Source organism: Dermacentor silvarum, chromosome 3, assembly GCF_013339745.2.
Source record: "Dermacentor silvarum isolate Dsil-2018 chromosome 3, BIME_Dsil_1.4, whole genome shotgun sequence".
NCBI classification, from domain to species: Eukaryota; Metazoa; Arthropoda; class Arachnida; order Ixodida; family Ixodidae; genus Dermacentor; species Dermacentor silvarum.
In genome coordinates, this window is record NC_051156.1 from 198,755,337 (window position 1) to 198,772,863 (window position 17,527).

General features: G+C 42.2%; 1 protein-coding gene across 1 annotated transcript in view; it reads right to left on the reverse strand.

Moving 5' to 3' along the window:
* The window catches only part of LOC119446450 (chromosome-associated kinesin KIF4-like), a 61,523-nt gene that overhangs the window by 4,944 nt on the left and 39,052 nt on the right, over window positions 1-17,527 (reverse strand). The window contains 6 exon segments of the mRNA XM_037710884.2: window positions 1,867-1,917; window positions 8,112-8,234; window positions 10,241-10,327; window positions 12,410-12,487; window positions 13,008-13,097; window positions 15,435-15,605. Of these exon segments, the coding sequence (XP_037566812.1) occupies window positions 1,867-1,917; window positions 8,112-8,234; window positions 10,241-10,327; window positions 12,410-12,487; window positions 13,008-13,097; window positions 15,435-15,605 (600 nt within the window).

Consider the following 17,527-nt stretch of genomic DNA (forward strand, 5'->3'; position numbering starts at 1 on the left):
TGCATATTTTGAGACCCCGAGGCAGCCATTTACCTAAAGACTACATATGGGCATTTCTGCATTCTGCTTTCTTCAAAATGCAGTCGTGCCAGCCAGAAATTGAACACTCAACCTTTCGATCTTAAGATATCTGCACTTTCACCTAGGCAATAAAATATTTGCTATGACTTATGGCCATTTATGAGGTAAGTTCTTGATTGTGAATGCTCCTAAGGCTAACAAGAGATGTGTTGCCACATCTGCTAACACTGGAACAGAGAGCCCAGAAAAAGCGGTTTGAAAGCAGCAGAAGACAAAGCAGGACAAACGGAGCATAAACAGCTGGAATGAATGGTCATGCTTGTTCAAAAACATGAATGTATAGTTTTGTTACTTCTAGACAGTGCGGCAATTTTGCCCATTTTAATACAGCAGTAGACTGTGAGGGACCTTGTATGTCAATTTGTTTTTGATGTTCAGCCTAACCGAAGTTTTAGATGTATAGAAAATGAGAAAGGTTTCAAAAGTGTTTAGCTTAACATTAAGATAGCTTTTTTTAACAGAGTTAATCCACTAACACTGATGGTGTACACAGAGACGCCACTACTGGCCAATCCGGGATTCACTGTGCCAAAGTTTATGCCCGTTTGTCAAGGTATGTTCATGCAAAGACAATACAGACTTGTTTCATTTTGTTTCAAACAAAGACAGTAGAACAATTAGTAAAAAGAAAGAAGAAAGAAAAGTGCGCTGCTTACGGTCAATCTTTCCTGCAAAAAGAAGGCAGCATTTTACACTAGGGCATAACAGCAATTCAAGACAAACGTATGCAAGTTCCTGGATATTGATGCTACTGATAAACATTTCTTTTTGCATCGCATTGCCCGAAGTTATTAAATAAGAAATATATACAGTCAAATTGAATTATGGAGTTTTACGTGCCAAAACCACAATTTAATTATGATGCACGCTGTAGTGAGGGACTCCATTTCGACCAGCCGGGGATCTTTACCATGCCCCCAATGCACCGGGACACAGCACGCTTCTGCATTTTGCCCCCATCAAAATGCAGCCTCCATGGCTGGGATTTGATCCCGCAACCTCGTGCTTAGAAGCGCAACCACACACCCGTTAAGCCACCGTGCACGGGTATGCAATCAAATCTTGTTTTAACAAGGACGCATCCAATAAAAAATACCTTCTTTTCATATCTGATATTCGCTGTATGTACACACTAATAGTGTACACACTAATATCGGTGAAAAAGAAATTATTATCGAGTCTATGCAAAGGAAATGAAAGTGTGATCCCTCCAATAGGCCACTTGTGCTATTTTCTTATTTCTATTTTGTTATTCTGTTTTGCTATTATGTGATTTCCATTTTGTTCTATTCTATTATTTCTATATAGATTTCTATTTTGTTTAGGAGCTTTAATGTTATCTCTACGTTTGTTTTTTTTTACTTTTGGCACACAAAGCAGGCGCGCGTTTGATTCGGGGGCGAGTTAGAATCAGGCAAGTACTGCCAATGAATCAGCGATTTGTCTTGACATTTTTCCGCATGTTTAATTCGACCCACTGGATAATTAGATCAACTTCATTGGTCCTGGCAGGGTTCAATTAACGGAAGTCAACTGTAGTCAGTGCACATAAACAAGAGCAGGTGAGAGAAACAGCACAAGATCCATACCACAAAGAAAACTGGAAAATCAGAAAGGACAATGATTTCATAAAATAATGAGAAGTCATAATCCACAGATTTTTGCCTGTCCTCTTCTGACGAGTGCCATGCAGGAGTTACCTATGCAGGCATGCAGGCCTCAAGCGATTTCATTAATTCTGTTAATGAAGTCTCCCTTCCAAGGCACAGAAAAGCGAAAACATACCTTCATGGTTTTAGGCTTCTCCTCCTCCTGTGACTTCCGCTTGCGGCTGGCCTAGAGGGAATAGCAGAAAAGTGGTTGATTGAATTCCACATTCCAAACCAACACAAGGGCTATGAGAGGTGCTGAAGAGAAGTGCTCTGGATTCATTTTTACCACTATGATTGTTTAATCTGCACCCAAAACGTGGTACACAAGCTTTTCCTTCTCTTTTCCTTTTGCACTGATCGAAATGTTAAAATTCTGGGGATTCCGGATTATTTTGACCATCTGGTGTTCTTTAATGTGCACCCACTGCACGGTACCCATCGAAATGTTGCTACCAGGAATCAAACATGCGGCCTCGGGCTCAGCAGCAGAACGTCACACCCACTTTCCAATTGGGGTGGCAAAACCTCGTCCATGCTCAACCATCCCCATTACAGATAGCAATAAAAAAGCACAATGCAGAGAGGCAGTCTAGTTCAGGTCAATCTACGGAGACCACCATTGAAGGGGACCACAGCCACGTTTGGCGTGGAAGTGTGGGCGGGCCCGGTATACCACTTGTCCTTGGCCACCGAGCAGCTCGTGTTCTTGCTCGAGATTTCGTCTTGTCCTCCTGGGCTATGGCTGATGGTAGCCCTCATCACAGGTGCCCTCCCCCTAGCGTGACGTTCAAAAGTGTTCACACTGTGTACAGTTCAACCACAAAATATTACAGACCATGAAATCTGAGAAAAAAGCTGAATATCTCCGCAGCTTCACAATGCAGCCTGGTATTTGCATTTCAGGCCTCGACTAGAACATGCTAACAACATTGCTGTATACAGCTCTACTCGCTACGGCTACAGGCTGCTCGGGAATTGAATGTTTCTCGAGGTCTTGTGGTCCATAAACTTTCGTGGTTGACTGTACAGTGTGCACCGAGGCACTACACGTGCATGCCCATGGCCAGGTGAATAGAAAGAATGAAGTTGGCATGAAGAAGAAAGTGGGAATTGGCGGACTGCTTACACCCAGTCGAGATGATTGGATTTTGCCCTTCTAATCTGAAGGTGCACATTCAGAGTAAAGGAAGATGGACTCAGCAGGAGGTTGTAACTTTAAGCCGTCTCTCATTTTCGTATTTATGTTTGAAGTACTGCAAGGCTCTTGTTAGACAACTGCTGAACCGGTCTGAATGAAATCTGTTGCATATAGGAGAGCTGAATTCTACCGACTGTAGGATGCAAAATTTCATCCTAGGGCCTCAATTTTGTTTGAATCTGTTGTAGCAACTGACCTCTGCTTCGGTGCCAGTCTTCTTCTTCTGTCTCGCGTCAATATGATATATGGGTCATTCCACGCCAACTGTCCCAACCTTGGCGCTCGACCATCAGCGATTTCTTTGAAAAAAATTGAGGACTATCTATTTAAAGCAAGAAGTCATCCTGTAAATCATTTTTGCGTAAAAAAATTTTTCAGCACCGCTAGGAACATGTGAAGTTTTTTAGAAAGCTCGAAAGTATGTGTCGTAAAATGCATTGTCAAAAAATGTTCTCTTCTTAAATTAGGCGAGGACACAATTTTCCCTTGAGAATGAAGATAGGCTTTTCACTTAAAAAAAGTTTTGTCGATCTTTACGTTCCCGTGAAATTTTTATACGGCACTAAATATGCAAAATTTGGTGCATATTGGGAATTTTTTTTCAGAAAGATAACTTTTACCGAAAGCTTATATTTCATAATAACTAATTGCCAGCAAGTTGTACTGTAAGTGAAAAATATTTTGGGACGGATATAACGTGAAATGGCCTGTACAGCTGTCGACAAAGTTGCAAAAAAGTTAGTTTTAGCCGATGTTTAGTCGTAAATTTAGCATTGAGGTGTTCGGGGTAAAAATACGCTAAATAGTGTATCCATTAGAAACATCTATTGTCTACAATCTGAGAAACTTTTATCAAATTACTTTTTGTTTTAAGCAAGAAAAAAAATTTTGAATTTGTGTTGTACTGGTCTCTGCGCTTGCACGTGTTTCCCCTTCGTAGGAAAGCGTCCTAGCGCTAAGTAGAACTTGCGCGGACGCAAAATTTCCTGAGTTGATGAAGGAACATCTAGGCAAGATAATCAGCTCCTCAAGTGTTTATTTGAGTGCTTCATTAGAAATTATTAGCCTAGCCAATAAAAAACGCGATCCCCAATAGAGCGCATTTAAACGGATGTCGCCGTACGCCGACGGCCTGCATAGCGTCATCACGCAGCATCGGAAAGTTACGCCGGTAAGTACAGAGTGCCGTTACGTACACTAAGATTTAGAAATGGGCGAAAACTTTGTGATTAAGAAGAGAATCTGTTGCTTTATTGCGGCAAATATGTAGCAAATATCAGCCAACACAATCGTGTTTTAGCGACCACGTTTCTTCTGCAGAAAACAAGTAGCAGACGAAAATAAACCATACAATAAATGCCATAGTGGCCATAGTGCAGAAAATTTAGACGGAAATGCCAATAAGCCTGGTCATTAAAAGAAAACATGACTATTTCAAAACTAAATTTTGACTATATGTTTTCAGGCTTCTACTTTTTTCTCATTGCTCCACTGCTATGCCGGACATAGTTACTATTATTTAGCGTAACTCTGTGATTAATACGCAACATACTTCACTAATTTCTGTTTAATGACTTCATTTTGTGTCACTCCATTAACATGATGCTTTCATTTATTTAAAATGTCATTAGTGGACTCATAAAAACAAGAACAAGCAATCGATTTAAAGTACGTATCTAGTGTCTCGTCGCTTTTGTCCTTTAGGCCATTCTGGATTTTATATGATGGTTACATAAAGTAATACATACGCGAATGCTAAAAAAAAATGATACCTCAACGCTCGACATAGACCACTTCAAACAATTAGCAATTGTTTAGGTGTTATTAAACGAAAGTCATCGCAACGCTATTAAAGTTCCCTTGAGGACCAGAGATTAAGCATAAATCCATGTGCTCAATAGTGGAGGGTTCACCGAAAGAAAAAAACATACCTTCTTTAGCGCCCTCATGGCATGGTGTCGAAGGATGAATAGACGCTTTCATGACAAAATAGAAGGCATTTCACAAAAGTGTGACAAGTACAGGTAATGTCATGAATACAGCTTCTCCAATGGCACAACTGCTACATATCGCCGACTGGAGAGCCACCTTTCCTCAATGTACAATTCACACAGGGGATATCCAGCACTCGTTTGCAAAATTTCACACCCTTGCTTTGGAATGTTTCAAGCACGACTGCTAGGACGTCTGCTAACTAAGGCATCGGAAAGTTTCGTCTGCTACTTGTTTTCTGTAGAAGAAACGTGGTCGCTAAAACACGATTGTGTTGGCTGATATTTGCTACATATTTGCCGCAATAAAGCAACAGATTCCCTTCTTAATCACAAAGTTTTCGCCCATTTCTAAATCTTAGTGTACGTAACGGCACTCTGTACTCACCGGCGTAACTTTCCGATGCTGCGTGATGACGCTATGCAGGCCGTCGGCGTACGGCTACATCCGTTTAAATGCGCTCTATTGGGGATCGCGTTTTTTATTGGCTAGGCTAATAATTTCTAATGAAGCACTCAAATAAACACTTGAGGAGCTTATTATCTTGTCTAGATGTTCCTTCATCAACTCAGGAAATTTTGCGTCCGCGCAAGTTCTACTTACCGCTAGGACGCTTTCCTACGAAGGGGAAACACGTACAAGCGCAGAGACCAGTATAACACAAATTCAAAAACTTTTTTCTTGCTTAAAACAAAAAATAATTTGATAAAAGTTTCTCAGATTGTAGATAATAGATGTTTTTAATGGATACACTATTTAGCGTATTTTTACCCCGAACACCTCAATGCTAAATTTACGACTAAACATCGGCTAAAACTAACTTTTTTGCAACTTTGTCGCCAGCTGTACAGGCCATTTCACGTTATATCCGTACCAAAATATGTTTCACTTACAGTACAACTTGCTGGCAATTAGTTATTATGAAATATAACCTTTCGGTAAAAGTTATCTTTCTGAGAAAAAATTCCCAATATGCACCAAATTTTGCATATTTAGTACCGTATAAAAATTTCACGGGAACGTAAAGATCGACAAAACTTTTTTTAAGTGAAAAGCCTATCTTCATTCTCAAGGGAAAATTGTGTCCTCGCCTAATTTAAGAAGAGAACATTTTTTGACAATGCATTTTACGACACATACTTTCCAGCTGTCTAAAAAACTTCACATGTTCCTAGTGGTGCTGAAAATTTTTTTTACGCAAAAATGATTTACAGGATGACTTCTTGCTTTAAATAGATAGTCCTCAATTTTTTTCAAAGAAATCGCTGATGGTCGAGCGCCATGGTTGGGACAGTTGGCGTGGAATGACCCATATATGTCTTTGCAGCTTGCATGAGATTGTTAATGTTTACGAGGGTTTTGTAAAAGTCCTAGTGGAGTTTTCATAGTGCTGTATAATATGTCAATTTTGTGCACTTTAGAACAAATGCAGCCTACAGAATGACGTTTCTTTATTCTCGAGTTAGAGTTGTAAGCACGACACTGCAGTTCTTAAATTATGCAATTTTCAACAATTCTTGCAAGAAAAATGGCCCAAAAATATCTATTTCTTACAGTTGGTAGATTTTAACTTTTAAATTAAATTTTAATTTGAAACAAATTAAATTAAATGCAGTGCATGCTCAGCAAAATTATTTCTCTATTCCCATGTACTAGGATAGGAGCTTCTTAGGAAAAGCTTCATCTTAAATTGTGCAAACAACAGTGCTTTGACTGACACTTCTTACATGGCAGCTTACCATTTCTAAGGACATTCAAAGAGGAGAGAAAAATTGGCCTAGACTGGTAGATGAAAATCTTTCTCAACATTCTCTATGGATTTATTTGATGAAAAATGGTTGCTTGTTATGGGAAAAATGTTATGCGGATCTAATCTACTGTGAGAATCGGAGTTATGTGAAGCATATTGCAGGTCAACAGGATGGACAACTGGGCTAATTGGCATTTCATTACTGGAAAAAGCAACACAAAAAACTAGAGCACAAAAATGATGAGACAGCTTTAGTTTATTCCATATTGCAAGTAGCTGGCTACCCAGCACCATTTGAGGAACAACTTGTTTAAGCAAGGCAAACATTTGGGGGTGTGACTATGGTAGCCAACCGTCCCACATGGGCAGTCGCGACTTTTGACTCAATTTCTCGTGTTCCGACTTGACCCTGTCCCAGCCAAATGTCCCAAAATGAGTAATTTTTTTCTACTGGATAACAATAAAGGTTTCCTTTTTATGATGCCTCATAGCTCATTCGCACATTCTCCATTTTTGTGTGCCGTTGCATTGTTATAAACGTAAAGGCGGATTCATCTTTGTCGTGGTTCTAGTTCTGTCGTAGGCCCTAACCATTCACAGTGCCTCTAAAACCGTATTGGCAGCCATGTTAGGCAACTATACTGCACCTTTCTTGTTGTAAATTGTGACATAATAGGACTAAAACAAATTTTCAACTTCGTTGCACAATGGAGACTCCTGGCAAGGACAGGATCGGCTGTCGCCAGCTGCTCCCCTACCCCCTCCTGGGTCTCTTGCATTTAGAAGCAACTTGTTGCTATACGACGCGACGCATGCAAGAAATAGTGGTGAGGTCGACTATGATTATAGCATTTCCTTCCTGTATCTGTGACCCAATGGAAACTGGCACACTCTCACATGCTATGCGACGTGACTCACATGCCAATTGTCTCAGATGGTGTGTTCTGTGCTGTACGTCATGGAAAGCCAACACTATAGTTGAGAGAAACTGATCCTATTGTTGTCACCAGCTTCGAGTTTTTGAGTCACTTCTCAAGTCTGAATCCTCAGTTCGCAGTAAGGCCCAACCTACAAGCAATTCCATGTGAGGACACCCTGGGCAAGGGTAATGGGAAGGATTGTGCGAGCTAGTATAGTAGTAGGAAACGATTGCCCGCGAGATGCACATCTCGAGTACCGTGGAACTTTAATGTCTGGACTTGGTGACAAATTTCCTTTGTCCATGGTGTGACAAATGACAGACTAGGCAAGCGATTCTAGCTAACATCCACCAATCTAGCCTCACCTATTTATTTTTAGAGGCCCACTAGTTGTGATATAAGAGCCTCACGGTTCTGTTGCATAACAACTCGTGCAAACATCTGAATATTGCATTTGTTGAGCAGGCAATTTAATGTGAACTTGCCCAGGATAATGAAAGTGTGAAATGTACAGTTACCTGGCCCAGTTCACTGCTAAGACACCAGTCGGGGTCGTTTTCAACATCACTGTAGTGTTCACTCTCGATGCTCGTCTCCAGGTCTTCAAAAGTGAGGGCTCGTGGCTTGTTGCCCGTTTTTGTCTGGAACAATGCACAAGCCACACGAGAGGTCACAAAAAAAGGTGCTGGACAACTGGCGTGGTGCGACATATGAATATGCTTGCTGGGCTAGTCAGCCAGTAAGTAGACATTCAAATCGTGTAAATGTACAGAACATAACAGCAAAGAAGACAGGTCAAGTGCTGTCGTGGAAGTGTGGCTTGTCCACAAAAACTTCTGCACACGAGTTTGTGACCACAATGAGCACATAGGCTGTGCACTAATAAAAAAGTAAAAAGAAAAAGCAAAAAAAAAGAAAATAAGAAAAGGGAAAAACTGATCAAGTCCTAAACAGTCTCCAGTAAAGTGGCATATCCGGACTTTCTCATCGACAGCATATCATATGTCTCTTTGAAATAGCAACAGTAAATCGTTTGCCAGCAATGCTCCATTGCCACCTGGCCAAACATTGGCAGCTAAATGAAAGCTTCGGTTTGTCATCTATGGTGCTTTCGACACGAGTCAATTTATTTTTCCTTATGTTTTAGTGACAGCAAGGCTACATGAAACATTACGGTAAAACTTGGTTAGCAGAAGTGTTCAGTAAAATATTCCACATTTTGTCACATCCATAAGGTATGAGGAAACGGAGGACTCGTTATGCACTTCTAATACAGTTGAACCTCGATATAACGAAGTTGGTAAAATTGGCAATTGGGCTTGTTATATCGAAATACTATTGTTATATTGAAATTTGATCTTTTATGCAAATAAGTACAGTCACAGATGAATTTTTCTCAAACAGAAGGGGCTGCAAAATGTTAAGAATAATCACGGAATTGGAAAAAGCAAGTTCGAAAAAAAAATTATTTTGTTGAATTTGAGAGCTGGCGACAAAAGATCATTTTATGCCATGTTGACGGTATCGTCATACTGGCGGTATGAAGCAAAGCCAGCCACGCTTTTGCGTACATTCCGCCCCCGCGGTGATAATGTTGCCCCCAGTAGGATGGCGCTATCATGAAAAGCGCCGGAAGCCGGGAAGCAAATGCTTCGTCTGCCTCTCAGCACACAATGCCATGCCATCTCAGCTCACCCAGCCTTTGCACACGTGGGTAATTACCTCTAAAGCAAGGCGGTCAGCCACACTGACAGCCACAACCACGCTAGAAAAGGAGACTCGCGAAAACCCACCCCCGTGTTACCGCGAGCTCTCTCCCCTCCCTCTTTCCCCTTGCTAGAACGGGAAGACAGCGTTCACCAAGCCACCATCCTTCTTGGCTCACCTTCGCACGCTTTTGCTCGCATCTAAAGCGCACAGCGAGTCATGGAATCTTATTGCACTTTGACTTTATACGGAACATGACGCTGCTCCGCTTCGGCGGTCACTCTCGATTGTGCAATGCGAGAGGTGCATTCAGAAGCAGCCGCATGTATTTCAACCATTTGACAATCTGCGTCTGCAGAAATGTCCATTTACTGTCTCGGTACTGCTTCGCAGCGGCAGTGCAATTTCGTTATATTCAAATTGTGTGTAATTCTGGAGTTTATAGTGCCAAAGCCATGATATGATTATGAGGCACACTGTAGTGGGGGACTCCGGATTAATTTTGACCCCCTAGAAATCTTTATTGCACACCCCTTGCATGGCACATGGGGATTTTTGCATTTCACCTCTATCGAAATGTGGCTGCCGTGGCAAGAATTTGATCCCGCGATTTCATGTTTAGCAGTGCAACACCATAGCCGCTAAGTCATCACGGCGGGTAAAACAGTCACATTCAAGGACCACTACAAAACCTGCAGATAAACAATGACATTTTTTCTATCAGATGAGACTGTTATAAAGAGGTTCGAGTTACCTTCTTGGGTTAGTAATAAAGCACTATTGAACAGTGCAATAAGGCACAATACAACAAAGAAACGCCACATTATATGTTGTCCTGTTTTCTTGCGCCGTTTACAAACAATAAGCAGAAAAGCAATACAAGGGAGATGGGGGGGGGGGTACCAAATAAAATACCAACGGGATCACAAACAACCCTTACGTGTAGTGGCTTCCTTTTGTTGACCTTTTTGGCAGACGTAACGTCCTCGAAGAACTCAACGCGGCTGCCTTTGACGTTTGCGAGTGCCTGCAAGCAATGATCAATGCCTTCAATGTACAACATGAGCAGCAGACAAATTGCCTCAATCTTTTTATCGCTACACCACTCTCCGCCTCAACCTAGTGATTCGCGGTCGTGGCTCTCTGTGACCCTAATGAAAGAGGCTGAGCTTCAATTTCGCTTGCCTCCGCAAGATCTTGAAGTATGCGAGTATACACCAATGCAATAGCTTTTCTCGACACTTTTCTGGCTCAATACGGCATGTGAAATTGATTGTACCCAATGTAAACAGCATATTTAAATAAAGAAGGGACAGAAGTAAAATAATCCCTGTCTCAATATTCCACTGTAGGTCTATTATGTGCCAGCCAAGTATGCTACCAACCATCCCAAGCAACATTTACTGCTTCAAATGCCACACAAAACCATATACAAAACCATTCCAATCTCTCAAAAAGTGCCTAAGAATAAGATGCTACCAATAGAGTTACTATATACGATGAGAGCAAACGCAAATGAGGGAAGAACTGTAGCTACTGCAGACCTGCCAACCTTAAAATTTATAACAATGCTACAGTCAAAGCCAAGAAATACTAAATTTTCCCACAAATACTAGAAGTTGTTTTGCTCTAGTAGTTACATTTTTTTGGAACCACAGACTGCTTCATAAGGACTTTGAACAGGTGCTCTGCTTTACAGCTGATGCTAGAGTTGCAACAAAGACAAACAAAAACATAATTTATAAAGTACCTATATTCATGAAACATTCATGTAATGGCAGTTACAATTTAGGTTGCCGCTTTAGAATTGGTTCCATAACACATCTAGGAGGGTTTCTAACATCTCCCAATGGAGATGATAGATATTGGTAGAAATGTATTGTGGCTTGCTCAGGAATGGTATATGTCCCCTTCAGGTGCTGCGTACATAATTGTGCATGCCTTCATAGTGCATCAAAACTTCAATAAAATATATTTAGAACGTGTACATGCATTTTGAAACAATTCTGATTGGGCGTGTGCTACAAATATTGTAAGTAAACTGCTGGATGTTATCTCTCAATGTCAATGTGTCATCATGTAGTGGGTTCACTTCTTTCATCATATTATTTAACAATGGTATACATCAGGAATATCTTTCAGTGGCTGTACAGGTATTTTAATGTATTTTTGACCTGAAATTGTTTATGTTCTCATATTCGGCGTTCCCGTAGTCTTTTGCACTGAATCCAGATTTTGTAAACTTGACAGAACTTGAAGCATTAAAAATTCTTAATCCATTTAGCAGCTGTACACCTTTGATGATTACGAAGATGCAAGAAATGTGGTAAAACTAAACTTGCATTAGACAGAATTGGCACCTGAAGGGAATATACTTGAAAGCAACACGAGTTGCACATAAAAAATAAGTGCACTGAGCAAAAGCAATATGAAGAAAAAATTGAGCTTACGTCCCCAACGAGTACGGACAGAAGAAGAGCAATGGAATCAATCCAACATTCTTTCACCTGTGCCAATAGGCTAACTGCCATTGTACGTGATCCGTGTCATGCACGCATATTCTATCGTGATTTACATGCCACTTCAATAAAGCAAACCTTTTGTTGCAGAGTGAAGCGAGTTTTCAAGCTTCAGTGGATGGACTGTGAAGAAGAGGAAAGCATGGAAAGGACAAGAGGCTGATAAATGGAGAGGAGGAGCGTAAGTACAGGGCACGAAGCCCATTGATTGGTTGCATCAGTAACAACGTCATTTCCGTTGCAGCGAATGCACACCTGCGCTCGTTCGTGGAAGAAGGGACACAGCTCAGTGACACAGGTTATACCAGTTCTCTTTGTTGGCATGCATTGCGAAATACTAGAGAAGTGGCTTTAAATGAAGTATGCCGTTGATTGTTGACATGAAGCTGGTTAACCCAAAAGACTAGATGCTCGACGGCAGTGACAGACGGCAATCAGTCAAAATACGAGAAGCCTTGCGTAAGTCAATAATCAGCTTCGATGGTTTCTGCATGATTTATTTAAACCTGCATACGGCACCCTGTACATATAAAGGACTTCGACTGTTGGTGGTCAGCATATAAAGGGACAAATGAAAAGTGGCGTCCTACCATTTCCAGGGCCTCCACTTCCTCAGTCTTTTTCTTCAGCTCGTCGTGGACATACTGCAACCTGGATAGTTCCTGGACCTGGGTCAGTTGCACCAGAAAATACCTTTCTATTTTCCCTGCTAATGCAGAAATGCTGCATTCAAATGCCCGCTAGCCTCAGTGTGGCACAACTTTCTTCTTTACCATGGATTGCACAGGTGCATGTGTGAACATCAGCCAAGCTCAACTCATCTAACACCTGCTCTCTTTTAGGAATAAAACAATGGAAGGTTCAGCTTGCATATATGAATGCGATTTTTTTGTTACCAGGATCTTCAGCAGAGGTCGAATGAAGCGAGGAATTGAATTACCCAAAATGCCATGAACGAAAATTTCCCCAGATAACATATCTGCTGCCTCTACAGTCCCTCTCTATAGTTCAAAACTCTTCACTTCAAAACAATTAAATTCAAAACGAACAACATCTTCAGTAGTTAGCTTTCAAACCTTTGTCTTCGTACTAAGTCGTTTAATCGACTGTAGCACCAGACCACTGTAGCACCACCAGTAATCACTATTTTTTTGCGGGCAGCGTAATCAAAGCAGACAAAAACAGTACCTGGCTTTGCAGTTTCTCCACGAGAGAAGCATCCATATCTGGGTTCGACTGGAGTGTTGTGTTGGCAGAGTGCTTGAGCAGGACGAGTTTCTGGAAAGAGTGCAGTAAGTTCTCTTTAGTCTTTTTATTTAGGCTAACACACAATATGCTTCCCTTATACCTTGCTCTCAAGTTGGCCTTAGTACATAAGAGAATACGGTTTGCTGAATAATGTAAGCTGATGCTACTAAAAGTACTGTGGGGCGTCACCCATGGACACCTGGTGCACTGGCTATTGGTATTGGTGCATGCACACAGACATGCATCTGCACACCTCAGAGGTTCTTGTCTGGCCACAGTATGTACTAACTCAGGGGTTGTTGAACCCACAGTATGTACTATGAAAAGCCGACCTTTCCTTTATGGAATTCACATCATGATTGGGAAGCGTTATTGTTAGACATGTTTATGACAACTTCGAAGACATCTGGCAATTAGTGGGAACTGAAGTGTGTTTAACAGTAACTGCATAACAAGTGCATATATAATTAAGTAACTTTAATTGGTCTTCCTAGTTCAATTTATTTGTTTTCTTGTATATAACAACGGTTGTTTTTTAAACTATTCTTGCAGTCTTGATTATTTCTTCGCAAAATATTGTGTATAGTACAGTGGAACCATAATTATAAAACTTTCTCGGGACCACGCGAAAACATCGTATATAATCCGTCCAACAAAAATTATGTCTATAATAGAAGGTTTTGTAATGTCTGTAATAGAAGGACTTTCAATTTAAGCTTTATAGACTAATACTAATAGAGTGTACTAGATTGGGGGAGTGGGTCCAATGCAGGCTCCTCGCTGAGGCTTTTTTTATTGAAAAGTTGGTGGTGCCACCGTCGCTTTCTCCTGAATGAGCGGCCCCATGCGCCGGCCAGACGCTTGTCGCGTCGAAGACCCTAGTACTGCAGTTGCATGAACCTTTGACAGGCGGATACTCGGTGGCAGTAACACTGAAATTATTCCCCACCGACCTATTATAAATAAAATGAAAAAAGAGCAGCGGAAAGAATGCAAACGACGCAACAACGACGGTGCGTCGAGCAGATGACAGCTACTCCGCCCGTGAGCTTGCCTCAGCCAACGTTTATTGGCCGGAGATTCAGAATAAGGAGACGGGAGCGCCGCCACAATTTCAATGTTTTTTGCTTCACCCTCGGTGCTTGCCAAAGCATCCGCTGGACCCACTCCCCCATTCTAGTACACTCTACTAATACTCTGCAAGTCGCAGAAACCAAGACCGCTTTCTTTTAGCATACCGTGTACCATGATTCACGCCTACCAGCATGAATAACTTTTTCTCATTTAAAGACTTTCAAAAAAATCGCTCAATTTCTTATAGACCTTTGAGTCACGCAGCAAGAGCTGTCTCAAGAGCAGCAACGTTTGCAAGAGGGTCAACTACAGTGTCGCCACATGCACAGACAAATCTTCAAATGTTGCCAATGCTATTCAGAACATCCACGAACGTAGGCACAAGCACAGCAGCATCCTGCTGTCGTCATCCGAGGTGGCAGCCAGAAGTGTAGGCATGATACGACAACCCGCACGAAACTGGAAACCCAACGACAGATGCATGGGAAGTTGTGTTCTCCCGTGTAAACAAAGCTAAAAACTGCATGCGTAAGCACACACACATATCCAATACAACCTGCATGCCTTCTGGTGGCTAATCGATTCGTTCTTTGCACATGCTTTCGTGTTTTCCATACACACTAGGGCAGTATTCTCTGGTGATCACTTTCAGAGATAGTTTCACTTCCGTGAGACTCATCAATGAACGCGTCGAAGTATGCAGCCGACAGTGCTCTTGGCACTGTACGAATATAGCGAGCTTGCCACAGCACCAGAAACACTGTCGACCGTATTCGCGAGTGTGTCTGGTGACGGGAGAAGGCACTGCCAAGAGAAAGAACAATGAGACTGCAACAAAGGAATGAAAGTAGGTACCGGACGAGCGATGTGAAGAGGAGAAAGGGAAAGGGAGCCTAGGAGGGAGCGCAGAAATCAATTAGAGCTCTCCCTTTCCGGATGAAGTAAACGGTGCCACGATGGAGCTGCCGGAAGCTGGAGATGCTTATCACGTGTCCGCCGTTGGGTTCACAGTTTCGCGCAGGTTGTCGTATGAGACGGGACGTGCACAATCTCACGTCATATAGTCAAGGGTTTTAAATGCATTATCTCTATGGGGAGTTCACCTGGACTGCACTAATCCGTTGTGAAATACAGGATGTCACAGAATAGGGGGGCATATAAACTAGGGTTCCATTGTACTTCCATTGTTTTCTTTTTCCTGCCATTCATACATATCCAAATAATTACATATGCACAGATCGCAGAGACGAAAAAAGGAACAATAAATGTCAGGAGGCAACGTGTGGAGCCAACCTCTTCCTGGTGCTGCTTGTTGAGGTCAGTTAGCCTCATGTCGAAGTCCCTCTCCGCCCGCTGCAACATGGCCTCCAGTCGCTCGATCTCTTTCCGGGTCTCGTCCAGTGCATGCTCCTGCTCACTGAGCTTTGTGGTCGCCGTGTACGCAGTCATGTTCTCGGACACAAGCTGTAGGGAAGTCGAGAGTCACTGATCCGCACACACTTGTCTTACCGAGACTACGCAACCTTACAGTTCTTCTCAGAACCAGAAGAAAATAGTATGCAGAACACAGAAAGAACAGGATACAACAGCTCACATGACAAACAACTTGGTGTCAAGCAGAAGGTTCGCTATTTTCAGTTGTTTAAGAAACATGAACAAGCGCGAACAGATACGCATATACTCCTCTGATCAAAAGTAAACAAATTAGAGATTCTGTGATATAGCTATTTTTCTTCACCGCCTTTAACATTGTAACGAAGTCTAGCACTGCAGTCCAAACATAGCGCTGCAAACTTTCCAATTCAGTCGTCTATTTCAATTTGTGTCTAAATTATGAAAACATTGTTTTCTTGGTGAGCCTGCGGTCTGTATACTTTTTCTCATGGGTGTACAGACAACACACACATGCGCACAATAAGTAATACAATCAAACCTTGTTATAACGAAACAGCATATAACAAAGTGGAATACCCCTCGAAATCCTTTTAGAGTTTCACAGTGCACTACATTCAATAATGATATGACAAAGTAATGACTATACCAAAGTAATTCTGGTTCCCCCTTCAACTTCGTTATAACAAGGTGTTACTGTAATTACCAAGACAACATGGAATGGCCCACCATAACTGAACTGGAAAATAGGTCGCTTTTAATAAGAGCAGAGTTCCAGTAAGCGAGAACAAGAAACCTTTTGCTGACACATCAGATATTGTGGCAAAGAGTGGCTGAAACTAGTTACTGTTCATTATCAAGCAGATAAACAGCACCAAAAATTTTTTTGTTTAGTTCAAGCCAGAACCTTCTGCAAGCTCTTCAAAAGGACACATGCACATCTGAACCAACATTTTTTAGTGACTATTTCACAATCCTGAGGGCAGTTGAAAAGACAAGCCAAACAAAGTGATGAGAGTGCACAAACTATTATTTTCTTGCTTCATTAAAACAGCACAACATACAGTATAGACCACTTATAACGTAACCGCTTATAGTGCAGGACCGGATATAGTACGGTCTTATCAGACTCCCGTTAATTTTCCCATAGCACTCCATGTATACGCGTACCGCTTACAGTGCAGCCGCGTGAGACGAAAGACTGGTTATAATGCGGCTTCCGCGGGAAAATCTCGCCAACAAGGGCGGCAGCGAGCACGCTTCTCAACAAGGTGCGTGCTGCCGGCCGGCGTATGCATTATTCAATGCAATCAAACTCTCGTTAATTCAGACTTATTTGGCCGCACATCGGTTAATTCGGACTACTTTCGGAGCTCGGTGGGCGAGGAGCGCTGCGACGCAAAAGATCAAGAACGGCGCTAGCATCCAACCGAAACGAAGCGGCAGAGTCTGCATCGCCACAGCCATCAGTTGAAATCGTATGTGAATGACAGCAACGCCGGGACGCTTCGAGCCTATTTTTGTCTTTAAAGCCTGTATTCGTGCGTTTACCGCCGCTCATAACATCGCGTTGGCCGCGGACTTTCGTAAATGCGTAGTCATCCACGATCGCGTCGATAGCGGTTGCGGTTTTCTCTGCAGCGCTTGTGGCGAACAGTAGTTTCGTTTTTACTCGGTACGCGCGTCGGCCGCGTGCCTAAAAGAACTGCGTAGTCGCCATCGATGATCGCATAGATAGCGACCGCGGTTTCGCCTACAGTTGTTGCAGTGAATGGTAGTTAATTCGTTCAGACTCTGTGCGTGCATCGGGCGCGTGCCTTCAGCACCTCAAAGTCGCCGTTCATAATCGCTTCGATAGCTGTCACGTTTTTTTCTGCAGCGGTTGCGGCAAACAGTTGTTTCGTTTTGACTCGGTGCAAAACTGTCGAGCTTGAAGAGCACCGGCTACATCGCGATTATGTTTTCGCCAGCTCACTGCCGAAAACGTAATTGCG